Source organism: Melozone crissalis, unplaced genomic scaffold (genome assembly GCF_028551555.1).
Source record: "Melozone crissalis strain CALT ecotype California unplaced genomic scaffold, PUWL_Pcris_2 ptg000054l_1, whole genome shotgun sequence".
NCBI lineage: Eukaryota > Metazoa > Chordata > Aves > Passeriformes > Passerellidae > Melozone > Melozone crissalis.
Window position 1 is genome coordinate 56,626 of NW_026535832.1, and position 17,201 is coordinate 73,826.

The 17,201-nt window shown below is 53.1% G+C and overlaps 1 protein-coding gene across 3 annotated transcripts; it reads right to left on the reverse strand.

Annotated features, from left to right (window-relative positions):
- Positions 1-392: 392 nt before the first annotated feature.
- On the reverse strand, positions 393-16,324 carry ATCAY (ATCAY kinesin light chain interacting caytaxin). 3 transcript variants are annotated; one of them, XM_054286636.1, is made up of 13 exons: positions 15,884-16,324; positions 14,557-14,680; positions 8,857-8,921; positions 7,873-8,094; positions 6,651-6,836; positions 6,075-6,177; positions 4,629-4,760; positions 3,788-3,874; positions 2,759-2,857; positions 2,509-2,544; positions 2,361-2,396; positions 1,706-1,741; positions 393-1,468 (listed from the first exon to the last, which is right to left on the reverse strand). In XM_054286636.1, the coding sequence occupies exons 2-13, from the start codon at positions 14,631-14,633 to the stop codon at positions 1,459-1,461; spliced, it is 1,089 nt and encodes a 362-aa protein (XP_054142611.1). In that variant the 5' UTR covers positions 14,634-14,680; positions 15,884-16,324; the 3' UTR covers positions 393-1,458. The 3 variants fall into 3 exon arrangements, with proteins under 3 accessions (XP_054142611.1, XP_054142612.1, XP_054142613.1); XM_054286637.1 differs by lacking the exon at positions 14,557-14,680 and having other exon boundaries at positions 15,884-16,322; XM_054286638.1 differs by lacking the exons at positions 14,557-14,680; positions 15,884-16,324 and adding an exon at positions 10,594-11,312.
- Positions 16,325-17,201: the final 877 nt, after the last annotated feature.

Consider the following 17,201-nt stretch of genomic DNA (forward strand, 5'->3'; position numbering starts at 1 on the left):
GGAGAACGTCTCAAATGAGAATTAAGGTTAAAAAAAGTCATTTTGGTGCTTCCTTGGAGCACCCAAGGGGAGGAAGGGGCTCACCCAGAGGGGTTTTGTTCACTGAGAGGAGGAGAAAAGCAGCTTTGTGTGTCCAGGGGAGCCATCCCCACCTCCAGGAGAAATCCAGAATTCTCCTTGAAACTATGAGAAGGGAATTCTTCATCTGGAGAAGGAAAGGGGTGGTGAAGTGAAGAAATGAGGGAATTCTTGTTCTGCAGGAGTTTGAGAGGGGTTTTAGCTGATCATGGGATCAGGAAAACCTAAAATGATTTGGAGGGACCTGAAATCCCATCCAGGGACAGCTCCCACTGTCCCAGCCTGGCCTCGGACATTCCAAGGACCCAGCAAGCTGGCTGTGCCTCTGAAATCAGGAATTTCCAATGAATTTTGAATGCTCCTTCATTTCTTTTCCCCCTTCCTTTGCTCACAGAACCCTCACGAGTCCCCAAATCCCGAATCCCAAGAGTCCAAGTCCCACCTGCACCTCTGGGTTCCAGCATCCACCCCCGTGTCCTGCACCCTCCATGGGGCAATCCCAGGCTGGAATGTGGAATTTTGTGTGGAATTTACTGTGCTGGAGGAGCCTTTCCCTCCTCAGGGAACCTCCCAACACTTCAGCAGCATCAGCAGTGAGTGATTGTCCAGTGGAGACCAAAACAGGGCCTGGAGAATTTCCTTATCATGGAAAACTCCTTCCAAACCCCTTTGGGGTGTGTGCCCTCAGGAGAAGGTTCTGTGGGATCCCTGCAGAGTGCCTCATGCTCCTGGGTGGGATAAATCAGGAAAAAACCAGGAAAAACCAGGAAAAACCACGAGATTTCCTGCTGGGAATGAGTTCCAGAGGAACGGTGGGAGCTGGCAGTGCTGCACTTCGGAATCTTCTGGAAGAAACTCACACTGGCTGGAGAAAGGGGGGGAAAGCTCTTGCCATTGCCTGTGTGGTTGTTCTCAGCTTTTGGGGTGTCCTGGAGGAGCCTGGGGTGCTCCGTGCTGGCCAGCAGCGAGTGAAGGGAAGGTTTTATCATCGAAACCAAAATAAATTCTCTCTCTGGGCTGGAGATTCATGGGCTGGAGGATGCTCTTGACTTACTCCAAGGATACACAGTGAGTATCTGCGCTGTGCAATGCTCTCCACAGACCATTCCCCAAACACACCAGAACCTGTCCTGTAAAGTGCTGCTCCTGCTTCGTTTTCTGGGGGGGTTTGTTTGGTTTTTGTTCTTCTTTTTCTTTTCTATTTTTAAAAAAAAGGAAAGTGATTCCCAAGAGGTGAAAGGACTTTGGAGGCAGAGGAGGCAGGCTCCAGGATTTACGGGGCTTGGAGGAAGGTGGTGGCAAGCTCTTGTCCCCAGAGGTCCTTGTTGAGGTGGTGACTCCAGGCTGCTCCTTCTGCTCCATCCTCGGTGCTGCTCCCACTCAGGACATGCTGGAAAAAGGGACAGGAGGCATTTTCAGGCACAAACTGAGGTAAAAATGTGATTATTGCCATCACATCATCAAAAAAAAAAAAGAGTGAATTTGGGTGAAATGGTTGCTGGGGACACTGATGGTGCCAGCCGTGGATTTCATGGGCACAGGGGACAAAGTGGCACCAGGCTGGGGGACCCTGGTCATGGATCACAAATGGCACAGGATGGGACCCAGCCACACCAAGAGCTCAAACCTGGTCTCCTGATCCTCTGCTGGGGGCATGGGCATGCTGCAAAGAGAAAATAAAAATAAATACATCTCCAGCACATGGTAAATAAAAAATAAAAAATAAAAAATAAAAAATAAATAAATAATAAATACTAAATACTAAATAATAAAAAATAAAAATTAAAATTAAGTAATAAATAAGAAATATTAAATAATGATTAATAAAATTTTTAAATTTAAAATTTAAAATAATAAATAATAAAATTTTAAAAATAAATAATAAATCTCAAATCTCAAATAAATCTCAAAATAAACCAATCCCCCTCTCTGCCCTGATCTCCAGGAATATTTCAGCCTCATCCAGGGCATCTTTCCCTGCTCCCCTCAGGAATTAGAATACGAAGAGAGGCTGTGTCTGATCAGGACTAGAGCCAGGCCACGCTATCCTGGTGAAGGATTTTATTTTCCAAATCCCTCCAGAATTTCCCTTCCCTACAGATCCAGCCTTTAGCAGCTCCTGAACACTCTGGGGATGCCCTGGTGGATCCCAGGGGGGCTCCCAAGCTGGGGAGCTGTTCTCATGCCCAGAGACTCTTCAAGGGAAGGGGAAATCAGAGGGAAGGGAAGGGGAAATCAGAGGGAAGGGTAAATCAGAGGGATGGGTAAATCAGAGTCCTTACCTTTCCCTCTCAGCCATGTCTTGTTTCTCCTCTGCCCTGTAAACACAAATCCCATTGGGAATCCATCCCCAGCGGGAAGGAGGAGCCCCCAGTGCCTTCCTGGGGTGATGGATGAGCCACTCCCCATCCCTCCCCAAATCCCTCTCACCTTTCTTTCCTGGCCTTGATCCTCTCTTCTTCATATCTGCAACGAAGACAAAACCTCCTTTAGTTGCTGCTGTTCCCTTTTAGCCCCATTTTTTGGTGTTTGCTGAGGGGCCGAAGCTCTGAGCCACACTCTGGGGCCATTCCTTGGCTGGGGCCAGCTTTGCCCAGGCTTTGCCCTCCCCATCCGTGGATTTGGGCTCAGGACCCCCAGCTCCCCCTCCCCAGAGCCCCAGGGCCCCCCTGGCACTCACTGCAGGACACACTCTGGGATCTGCACGTGCTCCATGGGGATGAGCTGCTCCAGCTCCTCCAGGCTGTGCACGTACTGGATCTTGTTGATGAACTTCACACTGGCATGGAGAGACACAGACAGAGGCACTGCCACTCCAGGGGCTCCAAAAACACCTCTGGAGGTGGCACTGAGGGGTCTGAGGGGTGCAGGACAAGGGACAGCTTCACCCTGGTCACCCCTGGCTGAGGGAGAGCTTGAAATGTGATTTGTGAGATTAAAACCCAGGGAATGGCTGGGGCTGGGCCAGGGGTGGGATGGAGATCAGGAAAGGTTCTGGGGATCAGGAAAGGTTCTGGGGTTTGGGAAGGAGATCAGGGAAAGATTCTGGGATGGACATGAGGGAAGGTTCAGGGGTTTGGGATGGAGATCAAGGAAAGGCTCAGGGATTTGGGATGGAGATCAGGAAATGTTCAAAGGATTTGGGATGGAGATCAGGGAAAGGTTCTGGGTTTGGGATGGATCCCAGGAAAGGTTCTGGGATTTGGGATGGAGATCAGGGAAAGGTTCAGGGGATCAGGGAGAGGTTCATGGGTTTGGGATGGAGATCAGGAAAGGTTCTCAGGGGGTTTGCGATGGAGATCAGGGAAAGGTTCTGGAATTTGGGATGGAGATCAGGGAAAGGTTCATGGGTTTGGGATGGAGATCAGGAAAGGTTCTGGAATTTGGGATGGAGATCAGGGAAAGGTTCTGGAATTTGGGATGGAGATCAGGGAAATGTTCAGGGGTTTGGGATGGAGATCAGGGAAAGGTTCTTCCCCCAGAGGGTGGTGGGCACTGAATTCCCCAGGGAATGGCCCCATCCCAGCCCTGCCAGAGCTCCAGGAGCCTTTGGACACCTTGGGACAGGCTGGGGTTGTTGGGGAGCCTGTGCAGGGCCAGGGGCTGGGCTGGATGATCCCTGTGGACCCCTCAAACCGAGGATGCTCCATCGCTCTGTGATTCCAAACTCCCACCCCACACCTGCTGAGCCTGGGGCTGCTGTGCCCACCTGATGAAGGGCCTGGAGACGGCCAGGACAGTCCTGATGAACCACGAGGGGTGCACGATGATCAGGGCCTTGAGGTTCTTCCTCAGCCTGGGGACAGGTCAGGGGACAGAGTCACATCCCAGGGACATTTCCTGAGCTGCCCTGAGCTGTGCTGGGCTCCAGCGGGGGCTGCCCAGGTGAAACCCTTGGGAAGCCCATCCCAGCTCAGCAGGATGTGGAGCACTGCTCTGGAAATATCACTATAAACCAAAATATCCCTGGACAGGGCTGGGGGCAGCCTGGGGTGGTGGGAGCTGTCCCTGCCCAGGGGGAGGGCAGTGAGGTGATTTCTGAGGTGCATTCCAGCACCTGGCAGGTGTAAGGAATGTGGGACTGGATCAGACTCATTCCTGTTGGGGAACAGCTGTGGAAGACAACTTTTATAAAAAATCCTTTCCTTTCCTTGGGATTTTTCCTCCTGAAAGCTGAGAGGCCTCAGGAACAAAATGCAAACAATGGTTATCTGCTGCTGTGGAATGCAACAGGTGCATCTGGGATTGGTCTCATGTGGTTGTTTCTAATTAATGGCCAATCGCAGTCAAATGGCTCGGACTCTCTGTCCAAGACAGAAGCTTTTGTTATTAATTCAATTTTTTTTCTATTCTTAGCTAGCCTTCTGATGAGAACCTTTTCTTCCATTCTTTTAGTATAGTTTTAATGTAATATATATCATAAAATAATAAATCAAGCCTTTTGAAACACGGAGTCAGATCCTCGTCTCTTCCCTCACCCCTGTGAACACCAGGGGTCACAAGCAGCCTCTGATTCTCCTCTGGAGAGGCGCCAGCAGCAGGTTCCTCACCTTCTGTCGATCATCTGGTAGCACTTCTTGAGCCAGCCCAGGCCTGGCATCCTCCTGCGCGGCGTGGCCCCGTTCAGGTACACGATCATGTAATCCTCAGCCACCAGCAGCTCCAGGCTGCTGATCACATACCTGCCGGGGGGAGACCGAGAGGAACCCAGTGAGACCCCAAAAACATCCTCGAGATTTCTGCAAGTGCCCCTGTGCCACCCTGGAACAGCTCCAGAGCCTCTTTATAGGGCTGGGAACAGCTTTGGTGGCCTGGGTGTCCCTCAGGGGTCAGAACTTTGTGCCCTGCTCAACATTTTCTCCTCAGGGATCAGCACTTTGCGCTCTGTTCAGCAGGGACTGTCCCAGCCTGGGTACAGTGAGTCCATCCTGGCCATAATTCCTGCAATATTTGAATGCTTGGCCTTGTTGGACTCAGAACTGAGCCCATTGTCCCTCCAGTGTCCCACCAATGTCCCACCAGTGTCCCACCAGTGTCCCATCAGTGTCTCCATCCCAAACCCACCAATGTCCCACCAGTGTCCCACCAGTGTCCCACCAATGTCCCACCAGTGTCCCATCAGTGTCTCCATCCCAAACCCACCAGTGTCCCACCAATATCCCACCAGTGTCCCACCAGTGTCCCACCAATGTCCCACCAATGTCCCACCAATGTACCACCAGTGTCTCCATCCCAAACCAACCAGTGTCCCACCAATATCCCACCAGTGTCCCACCAGTGTCCCACCAATGTCCCACCAATGTCCCACCAGTGTCTCCATCCCAAACCCACCAGTGTCCCACCAATGTCCCACCAGTGTCCCACCAATGTCCCACCAGGGCTGGGTTTGCTCCCAGCTGAAATTCCAGGGAAGCTGCTGTGTGCTTTCCTCTGTAAGCCCAGAGCACCTGGAATATTCCTCTGTCTGCTCTGGGGTGCCCTGACCCTCAGGGCAGCACTGACTTTGACCCTCATCCATGGAGAAAATTTCCTAAACTTCAAAATATAATCCACAAAAGTGTGAAATGGATTGTAGAGAGTGGTGCAGGTGTAGCACTGGGCGAGAAATTGAGGTTTTGGGGTTTTTAGAGTGTTGTGGATGTGAGAAAGATGGAGGGCACAGGGTGTCATCCTGGGTTTCTTCTTCTTGGGTTTGGGCGGCATTTTGTAATTGGGTGGAAAAATCCACATTGGGATCAGTTATTGGGTTAAAAGGGAAAATAATCCGGGTGTCAGCTCTTAATTGGATGGTTTAGTCTTAAAATCTCTTGTACCAAGAGATTGTTGGCCATTTTGTGCCTTGCTGCCCAGCTCACAGCAGTGAGACTGTTTCACTGATAAGAAATAACAAACACCTGAGTCCCAACATGAATTACTGCCTCAAGTTCCTTCAATCCCAACCCAGAAAAACCCACAACCAGGGTTCCCCCAGGCTGCTGTCCCTCCCAGGCACTCACAGGAAGAGGTTCTCCATGATGTAGTGATAATCTGCCAGGTTGCTGTCGGGGAGGTAGCAGGCAGCAAAGACGATGATGGCGTTCAGACCTTCTCCGTAGTATCCTGCCCAAAAAACCACCAAAGTGACACTTTCCAGGCAAAAACGGCACAGCTGAGGGGAAAACGGCGCTGAAATTTGGCCCTGGGGTGGTTTTTGTGTCTCTGCTCAGCTCCAGGTGAGCGTTTCTCTCTTCAGATATTTTCCACTGTGAGATTTCCTCCTGGGTTTGGTTACGGTGTGGGTTTGGGGTTCAGAGAATGGATTTTGGGGGTTTTAAAGCTGGATTGCTCCTTGGCTTTGCTTGGACTTTGGAAACAAACCTGACTGCACACGTGTGGCCCCTGGAGCATCCCAAGGATTGGCACAATCCCTCCAGATGATAACTCTACAATCACTAAACGTTTTTAGCACCATCTGAGCGCTTTGGTGCTTCTCTACCGAAAAATCCCAAATTTTCCCCCCAAACAGAGCCCAGCCAGCCTTGGTGGGACGGACAGAGGGACAGAGGGACAGAGGCACCAGGGTTTGGGCTCACCTCCGTGCGTCACCACCCTCATGTAGGGTTTGATCATCTGCAGGTCGATCCTGTGCTCCTGCTCGCCGATGATGACGGTTCTCCAGAGGCGCCCGTTGGTGGCACTGCCATCCTCGGTGCCCCCGTCCCCAAACAGGTCTGCGCTGTCCCCTGGCATGTTCTTGGCCGTGGCCACCGGGGTGTCATCTGGGAAAGGGACAAAGGGGTCTTGCCTTGAGGAGGAATGGGGAAGAGCTTTGGGAACACCAGTTCCCAATGGGGCTCCCAAAAAATTCACTTTCTTATCAGCCCGGGACACTCAGGGATGATGCTCTGATGGGGTTTCACCTCCATCCTTGATCTGGGCCAATTTATAAATTATTTTATTTTTGGGCCAATTTATTCATCATTTTTATTTTGGGGCAAATTTATTCATCATTTTTATTTTATTTAATTATGAATATATTCATAATTTTATTTTACTAACACACAGTTGCAATAACTTCGAAAAATGATGCTGCATAAATTCGCCTAACCATTCAGAAGAGGGTAAAATCCTACAGGTTTTAACCTTGCTCTGCTGCCCAAACATTATAGAAATAACTTTAAAATCTCCCTCTGCTTATCACAGAGATATTTTAAAGTTATTTCTACAATATAATATAAATTGGGCCAATTTATTCATAATTTAAATTTTATTTAATTATGAATATATTAATAATTTTACTAACAAAAATCTTTAAAATGAGGCAGAAAAAACCACCCCAACCCCTGGAAACACTCACCCAGAACCAGGGTTGTTTTACCTTCCCATTCCAGCTCGTTGCCTCCAGCCTTGATCTGGGCCAATTTATTAATTATTTTTATTTTTGGGCCAATTTATTAATAATTTTTACTTTTGGGCCAATTTATTAATAATTTAAATTTTATTTAATTATTAATATATTCATAACTTTATTTTACTAACACATAGTTGTAATAACTTCGAAAAATGATGTTCTTTTACCTTCCCGTTCCAGCTCATTGCCTCCAGCCTTGATCTGGGCCAATTTATTAATTATTTTTATTTTTGGGCTGATTTATTAATAACTTTTTTTTTGGGGGGGGGGCAATTTATTAATTATTTTTATTTTTGGGCCAATTTATTAATCATTTAAATTTTATTTAATTATGAATATATTCATAATTTTATTTTACTAACACACAGTCGTAATAACTTCGAAAAATGATGGTTTTTTTTTACCTTCCCATTCCAGCTCGTTGCCGTTGCCCAGGAACTCGAGGGAATCCGTCTCGTCAGGGGTCTCGATGTCGTCCACGTTGATGTCCAGGTCGTCTGGGGTGTCCAGGAAGTCGTCGGAGAGGATGGAGCCCTCGCTCTGGTCCAGGGAAATGTTGATCTCGGGTGCCACCAGGGTCTTCCTCTTCCGATGGGCCCCGTTGAAGTTCAGGGTGTTGGGGGGAGCTGGAGTTCAGAGGAAAATAAAACTGACAGGGTGTGTGGGGTTTGGGCAGTGCTGTGTGATCCCACAAGGTAAAACAACCCTTAGATTTGGGGTTTTAGTGCATAGTAATACATAGAAACCAAGGTAGAAAATTTTCCGTAGGTTAACTGTCTTTTTTACACCTTCTTCCTTCTTCAGTTTTCTCTAATTATGTCTGTGCTGCAGGTTTCCAGTAATCATAATTGAGTTAGAAGCATGAATACTAAAGATATCAACTATAAATATAAATAATATATATATCAACTGTTTATTCAAGAATTAAGACTTAAATAGCCTTGGATAAACCCCATTTTAGGTCACTTTCTTGACTTGTTAGAGAGAGCTCACATCTCGTAATTTTGCAATAAATAAAGATAATATTGAAGTCTCGCTCTGGAGTGAGACTTCTAAAAGGTCTCCTGAGGTTTATTTCTCCTGACCGTAGAACAAGAACGAGCCTGGCATTCCAACACATCCTGGAGGCACAGAGCAAGGCATCCTCATGGATAATTCCTGCTGGGACATGGAGCTGGAGCCCTCAGGGTGCTGGGTCCCACTGGGAGGCACTGGGATGGGAGTGAAATCCCAGTTTCCTCCCCCAAACCCTCAGGATGGATGAACAACTTCAAATCCCTGCTGGTTCCCTCTCCCGAGTGAGAATTTTAAATTTTTTTTTTGGTGGAGAATCCAAGGTTTTCTCCCTGCCTGGCAGCTCCCCTGGGCTCGCAGAATTTGGTACTTACAGGACGTGGTCTCGTCCTCCGTGGGGCTCCCCAGGGACTCCATCCCTGTCTCTTCTGGGAGAGGCCTGCAGGATAAAACCACAGCAGAGAGCAGGGGAAATGAGGGGGGAAATCATCCTGAGGGAATGGAGGCAGCAGGGAAAAAACCCAACCCCAGCTCTGCCCTTTCCCTTTGTCACCCTGAGGGTCTGGGCTTCCCTCCTGGCTGCTCTGCAATCCCCACTGACCTCCAGACCGCCCCAAGGGGTGAAAAATCCAGCAGGGAACAAAGCCTGGCCTTGGCAGCGTTCTCCTTCTCTGTGTTCTGCTCGTTTTCATTCTGCAGGAGCTCCGAGGGGCAGCGCCAGGCCCTGGGGCTCCTCATTAGGGCAGCCCCTAATTAGGGCAGCCCAGGGCTGCGTCCCCATTCCCTGGCAGGGCTCTGGGGTGGACACAGCACACAGGGAGGGATGTTTTCACCCCAGTCCATCACAGCTTTATCCACAACCCAGGAACTCCTTGGTTCTGGCTCTGTTTGGTACCCACGACCCTAAATTGTCACCTCAGCCCCCCCGGGTGACTCCCAGCCCCTGCTGAGGGCTGGAATTGGGTTCAATCCATGCTAAAATCCAGGTATCAGCATCCAACACCTATTTTGGGGCCACCCCTCCTTTCCTGGGGTTTGCAGCCTCTCCTGCTCAGCTCCTGCGCCCTCCCAGCTCAAATCTGGGCCCCTCCAGCTGGAAGCATCAATGGATTGGAAAGTTTTCCTTGCTAAAATCAACACCCAGGGCATGGCTGGCACCCCTGGGCAGCTGCTGGAGCTGCTCCTGTCCCAGTCTGGGTGGGAAAAGTGGGAATTTGGGTCTGGGCTGTGCCCAGGAACCTTTGCTGTGCCTGAGCCTCACCCGGAGTGCTTTTCCCCTTAACTGGAGCTGGGATTTGTTCTGCCCCCTGCAATTATCTGTGTTTGACATTTCCTCACCAAACCCCACCAACTCCACGGGTCCACACTGCCAAATCTCTGTTTAAAACCTGTCCTTCCCCCTGGCCAGGGAGGAGCTGTGAAATCCCTGGGACAAATCTGGGAATGGGGATGAGGATGAGGATGGGGATGGGGATGGGGATGAGGATGAGGATGAAGATGAGGATGGGGATGAGGATGAGCATGAGGATGAGATGAGGATGAGGATGAGATGAGGATGACGATGGAGAGGAGGATGAGGATGAGGATGGGAATGAGGATGAGGATGGGGATAAGCAGGGGGATGAGGATGGGGATGAGCAGGGGGATGAGGATGAGGATGATGAGCCTGAGCAGAGTCGCTGTCCAGCAGCCCGATGGCCCTGCCACACAGCAAAGGAGGGAGGTGACAGCGGGAACAGGATCCTGCCCCGCTCTGCCCCCCGCTCCTTTCCATGACACCGCGGCCACCAGGCAAATTAAACCCTATAAATATGCAGATTAAGGGATAATCCCCGGCTGCCGGGCACTCCATATTCATGAGGGCTCAGCACCCGATCAAAGGCACGTGCAGGACCCTCCGGAGCAGAAGGAAAAACCCCCCGAGCCCCCCTCGGCTCCCCCTGCCCGTGCCCACCCGGGCCTGGCGCGGTTTGTCCCGGGATCTGGCGCCTGGCACGGTTTGGTGACACAGCATCCAGATGGGGAGGGAGGGGAAGGGAGGGGAGCTGAGTACGTGCTGCTCACACCGAGCTCGGCTCGGGCGGGCCGAGGGGAGGAAAAGCCGCGCTCACCTTCCCCGAGGCTGCTGCGGGGCGATCGCTGCCTCCTCCCGCGGCTCCTCCTGCCTCCAAACCCCCCGGGACAAATTCGGGGAGAGCCGGGGCTCTGCTCGGGGCCCTGGGCCAGCCCCGGCCCGCAGGGACAGAGCGGGACCGCGGGATGAGGGAGGGATGCGGGAAAAGATCCAGGAATGGATGCAGGGAGGGATGAGGGGAGGGAGGGATGCAGGAGGGAGGCAGGGATGGATGCAGGGAATAGATGCAGAATTAGATGCAGGATTAGATGCAGGGAATAGATCCAGGAATGGATGCAGGAATGGATCCAGGAATAGATGCAGGAATAGATGCAGGAATGGGTGCAGGAATGAATGCAGTGATGGATGCAGGGAATAGAAGCAGGAATAGATGCAGGGTTAGATCCAGGGATGGATGCAGTGATGGAAGCAAGGATAGATCCAGGAATGGAGGCAGTGATGGATGCAGGAATGCATACAGGACAGTTGCAGCGATGGATGCAAGGGTAGATGCAGGAATAGATCCAGGAATAGATGCAAGAACGGATGCAGGGATGGATGCAGCGATGGATGCAAGAACGGATGCAGGAAGGGATGCAGGAAGGGATGCAGGGACGGATGCAGGAGTGAGCATGCTCCCGCTCCGCGCCGCCCGCGTCTCGGTCACGGCATCCCCGCCCCGGGCCGCCCGAGCCGGGCCGGGATCGGAGCCGGGGCAGCACCGAGGGTCCGCCCGCTCCTCTCCCGGCTCCTCCTCGGAGCGGCTGCCGCGGTTCGGCCTCCCAGAAACGTTGGGATGTCGGTCCGGGCCCTCGAGCAACGCCCGGGCTCTGTTTTTCTGTTTTCCCGACCCAGATCTCTGTCTAGGTTGTGGCTTTTCTTTTCTTTTCTTTTCTTTTCTTTTCTTTTCTTTTCTTTTCTTTTCTTTTCTTTTCTTTTCTTTTCTTTTCTTTTCTTTTTTTTTTTTTTTTCGGGGCAAGACTGGCTAATGGCAGGCAGGCAAAAATAGCTCTGCAGCAAATCAGCTGCTGGAGAGCGGCTGTCCCACATGCAGCAGCTCCTGCCCTATTATTGCAACGCTTCCAGCGGGGAAGCGGCTGGAAAAGCACAATTTATTTATTTTCATTGCCGGTAGAACCCGGCTGGCTTTCCCTGCTTTGCCTGGGGCTGTTTGGGCTCTGTCTCGCGTCGTTCCTGCTCAATCCCTCCGGAGGAGGCTCCTCCCAGGGCTCCGGCCTCATCCCTCCCCTCTCACATCCCTCTGCCTTTCCCGGGGTTCATTCCCAGGGCGTTTCCCTGGGTTTGGGGGTGCCTGGAGCTTTCCAGGAGGGATTTCCATGGAATGCTGGGCCTGGAGTTTGCTGCTGCATGGGCAGAGTGGGACAGAGCTCCCAGGTGGTGCCCCAGAACCAGAGCAGATTTATCCCGGATATTTTAGGGAGCTCGGGGACAATACTTTCCTTCCTACACCTTCATTTCCCGTCTCTGTTCTCTGAGCAGCCTGGTCTGCTGGAAGGAATCCCAACTTTGGGAGGGAGATGAGTTCAGAGGCTGCTTCCAACTCAAACCATCCCATGATTCCCATCCATCCATCCATCCATCCATCCATCCATCCATCATCCATCCACCCATCCATCCATCCATCCATCCATCCATCCATCATCCATCCATCCATCCATCCACCCATCCATCCACCCATCCATCCATCCATCCATCCATCCATCCATCCATCCATCCCTCATCCATCCATCCATCCATCCATCCATCCCTCATCCATCCATCCATCCATCCATCATCCATCCATCCATCCATCCATCCATCCATCCATCCATCATCCATCCATCCATCATCCATCCATCCATCCATCCATCCATCCACCCATCCATCCATCCATCCATCCCTCATCCATCCATCCATCCATCCATCCATCCATCCATCCATCATCCATCCACCCATCCATCCATCCATCCATCCATCCATCATCCATCCATCCATCATCCATCCATCCATCCATCCATCCATCCATCATCCATCCATCCATCCATCCATCCATCCATCATCCATCCATCCATCATCCATCCATCCATCCATCCATCCATCCATCCATCATCCATCCATCCATCCATCATCCATCCATCCATCATCCATCCATCCATCATCCATCCCTCATCCATCCATCCATCCATCCATCCATCCATCCATCCATCCATCATCCATCCATCCATCCATCCATCCATCCATCCATCCATCATCCATCCATCCATCATCCATCCATCCATCCATCCATCCATCCATCCATCATCCATCCATCATCCATCCATCCACCCATGCATCCATCCCTTTCTTTCCCACATTCCTCTCTCCTTTCCCTCCATTAAACCCCGGGGCTGGCAGGGATCCAGCAGCTCTCAGAGGGAATTTTATCCTCTCTGGGGCTGGGGAGGAGGGAAGGACAAACGCCGTGCTGTGGGCTGCAGCACAGAGGGGCTCACAGGGCACGCAGCTGGGGCTGCCAGGAACAGAGCCAGGCCCATCCCAGGGAACAGGAGCCCCTTTCTCTGTGCCTGGCAATGCTGGGGCTCTGAGCCTGCAGCTGCAGGGGCTGGGCCAGCCCTGAGAGCCCCCGGGCACCTGCAGGGGCTCCAGAGCCAAGAACAGCAGCGTTGGAAGGCAGCTGAGAAACCCCCTCAGTGTCACCCCTGCTGCCCAGGCAGGGCCACCTGGAGCAGGGGAATCCACACCCGGTGGGTTTGGGATGTCCCTGAGAGGGAAAATCCACACCCAGTGGATTTGGAATGTCCCTGGAATGTCCCTGGAGAGGGAGAATCCAGCCCTGGTGGGTTTGGGATGTCTCCAGAGAGGGAGAATCCACACCCGGTGGGTTTGGGATGTCCCTAGAGCAGAGGAATCCACACTCAGTGGGTTTGGGATCAGGGGAATCCACACCCGGTGGGTTTGGGATGTCCCTGGAATGTCCCTGGAGAGGGAGAATCCAGCCCTGGTGGGTTTGGGATGTCTCCAGAGAGGGAGAATCCACACCCGGTGGGTTTGGGATGTCCCTAGAGCAGAGGAATCCACACTCAGTGGGTTTGGGATCAGGGGAATCCACACCTGGTGGATTTGGGATGTCCCTAGAGCAGAGGAATCCACACCTGGTGGATTTGGGATGTCTCTGGAGCAGAGGAATCCACACCCGGTGGGTTTGGGATGTCCCTGGAATGTCCCTGGAGAGGGAGAATCCAGCCCTGGTGGGTTTGGGATTTCTCCAGAGAGGGAGCATCCACACCTGGTGGGATTGGGATGTCCCTGGAGAGGGAGAATCCACACCCGGTAGGTTTGGGATGTCCCTGGTGGGATTGGGATGTCCCTGGAATGCCCCCAGAGAGGGAGAATCCAGCCCTGCCCCGGGCAGCCTGGCAGTGGGAAGGAGCTGGGAATGGGGGTGGGAATGTGCTGGGGATTCAGGCACTCGGGGATGGGTTTTGGGATGGGTTTGGCACCCCTGTGCAGCTGCTGGAGCCGATCTGGAGGTGGAAGGTGCCACTTTGGCACCTCCTGTCAGCCCCACAGGGCTGGCACCCGTTGGATGCAGGGATCCCGGCACAGCAGCGCTGCTGTGTTTGGGATTCTGCTGGGTTCAGAGCCTGGGAATGAGTCCATAAATCCATAAATGCACTCCCACATTCATCCATCCCTCTGTGGATCCCTCTATCCATCCCAATCTCCCTGTGCCCCACACCCAGCTCCTTCCCACGCCTACCCAGAGATGCCAAAAACATCCCCAGGTTTTCGATGCGCTCAGAGCAGCCCCAAAAATTCTGAGCCCCTGTTGGAGTTCAGGCTCCTGTTGCCTCTGAGGCCTGGCCATGGACCCTCCCACTCTGAGGGTTTCTCACAGGGAAAAAAAAAAAAAAAAATTAAAATTATTCTGGTTTTGTTTTGTTTGTTTTGGGGAACGCACCTGGGGAAGTCCTCGTCCTGCCACTCCTCCTTCACATCCACATTCTCCATCCTCAGCGTGGCCTCCGTGGTGCCCATGGCTCTCGGGGGGCTGGGGCCAGCAGATCCCCCAGGAGGGGCTCAGGCTGCAGAGGGGAGGCACAGAGGTTGGCATGGATGGGGCACCCGCACCCCTCGGGAGGGCAGGGTGAGAGGGGATTGGTTGGGAAAAGCAGAAATTCTGCACTCTGGGCACGTTTTGGGGCACAAGGAGGAGGTGAGGGTCGGGGTGTGGGTCTGTTTGGGCCCCAGCTGCTCCCCCCGACACCCACAGGGTTCCCCTTCTTGTGTCTCATCCAGCACCAATCTGCTCATCAGCCCCTCTGTGCTGAGGGAGAGGAGATGGGAGGGGAGGGTGAGCTGGCCTCGGCTGCCCTGGGGCATTCCCAGATTGGCATTCCAGATTGGCATTTCCAAATTGGCATTTCCAAATTGGCATTTCTGGGATTGGCACTCCCAGATTGGCACTCCCAAACTGGCATTCCCAGGTTTGGCACTTCCAGATTGGCATTCCCAGATCAGCATTCCCAGATTGGCATTCCCAAATTGGCATTTCTGGGACTGGCATTCCCAGATTTACATTCCCTGACTGGCATTTCAAATTGGCATCCCAGGATTGGCATTCCAGATTGGCATTCCAAGACTGACATTCCAGACTGGCATTCCTAGATTGGCATCCCAGGATTGACATTCCAGGATTGGCATTTCTGGGATTGGCATTCCCAGACTGACATTCCCAGGATTGGCATTTCCAGACTGGCATTCCAGATTGGCATTCCCAAATTGGCATTCCCAGGTTTGGCAGTTCCAGATTGGCATTCTCAGATTGGCATTCCAGGATTGGCATTCCCAGATCGACATTCCAGACTGACATTCCAGATTGGCATTGCAGGATTGGCATTCCCATATTGCCATTCCCAGATTGCCATTCCCAGATTGCCATTCCAGGCTGGCATTCCAGGCTGGCATTCCCGCCCATCCCAGCGAGCCCCTGGCCCGGTCTGGCTCCATCCCTGCCCTTCCCTACCCCAGACACCTCCAGGCTCTGGAAAATCCCGATTTCCTCCCCCTGGCCGGCGGCAGCTGCTCCGTGCCAGCCCCGCGGGCATCATGGAGGGACCGAGGGAGGAGGAGGGAAGGAGAAAAGGAGAAGGGAAGGAGAAAAGAAGGAGGAGAGAAGAAGGGAAGGAGAAACCCTGGCTGGAGGCGGCTGCCGCAGCATCCATCCATCCATCCATCCATCCATCCATCCATCCATCCATCCATCCATCCATCCGCCCCGTACTCACCGCTGCCGCCGCTCAGAGGGGAACAAAGGCGAGCCCGAGCCTTCCTCCCCGCCAGCTCCGCATTCCTCCTCCCGCTGGACGCGGCTCAGCAGGTGCGGCCCGCGGATGGCGGCGGGGACGAGGAGGATGAGGATGGAGCAGCGTGCGGATGCATCCGGGTCGCTTTTCCCCGCAGCAGCCGCTGCTCCGCGGGTCGGCTCGGAAATAGGGACGGGCTCAGGGCGTTATTCCTGCTCCTCCATGGCTGCTGCTGCTCCCCCGAACGCCTCCGCGGGATTTCCTGGTGGATTTTGGGATGCGGTGATGGTTTTTGGGATTTCGGTGAGATTTTGGGGATGGTTTTTGGGGTTCGGTGATGGTTTTTGGGATTCGGTGATGACGGTTTTTGGGATTCGGTGATGGTTTTCCGCCCGCAGCTGGCGGAGCCTGCGCTCCCCTAAATCAGCGAATTAATTCCCTGCTCTGCAGGAGGGGAGGGACAGCCCCGGAGCCCTCCCCGTGCCAGCGCCGCCCCAATCGGCTGCCAGGCTGCGAACCCGTGCCCGGCTGGGCGGGTGGAGCTGCCAGCGCTGGCACAGGGGGTGCCAAGGGGCAGGGCTGCTCCTGCAGGAGGCACCGAGGGGTCTGCGGGCATCTCTGGGAAGGGAAAGTGCCCTGGGATGTGGGGTTTGGGATTTGGGGGCACCGTTCCCTGTGAAGGGGAAAGTGCCCTGGGATGTGGGGTTTGGGGGCATCATTCCCTGAGAAAAATACCCTGGGATGTGGGGTTTGGGATTTGGGGGCATCATTCCCTGCTGTAGCTCCATCTCTGCCATGGATCCCTCCCTGCCATAGCTCCATCCCTGTGGATCCCTCCTTTCCACGGATCCATCCCTTCCATGGATCCATCCCTGCCATGGATCCCTCCTTGTGGATCCCTCCTTTCCATGGATCCCTCTCTCCCATGGATCCCTCCCTGTGGATCCCTCCTTTCCCTGGATCCTTCCCTGGATCCCTCCCAGCGATGCACAGCTCGGACCTGCAGAGGTCCCCGCGCACCAGGAGATGGAGGCAGGGAAGAAAATTCCCGCGGGATTTCTCCAAGGGAAAAGCAGGAATTGAGAATTCACCCAAAACCCGAGTCTGGGAATTCCATCCCAGCCAGGAATTCCTCCCCGGTATCCCAGCCAGCCCTGCCCTCCGGGTCCTGTCCCTCCATCCCGCATCCCAAATCCCTCCCCAGCTCTCCTGGAGCCCTTTGGGACCTGGAAGGTTCCTGTTGACCCTCAAGATCTTCCCTTGGGCTCCCTCCTCCAGGTTCTCCAGGTCAGGAGTTGAT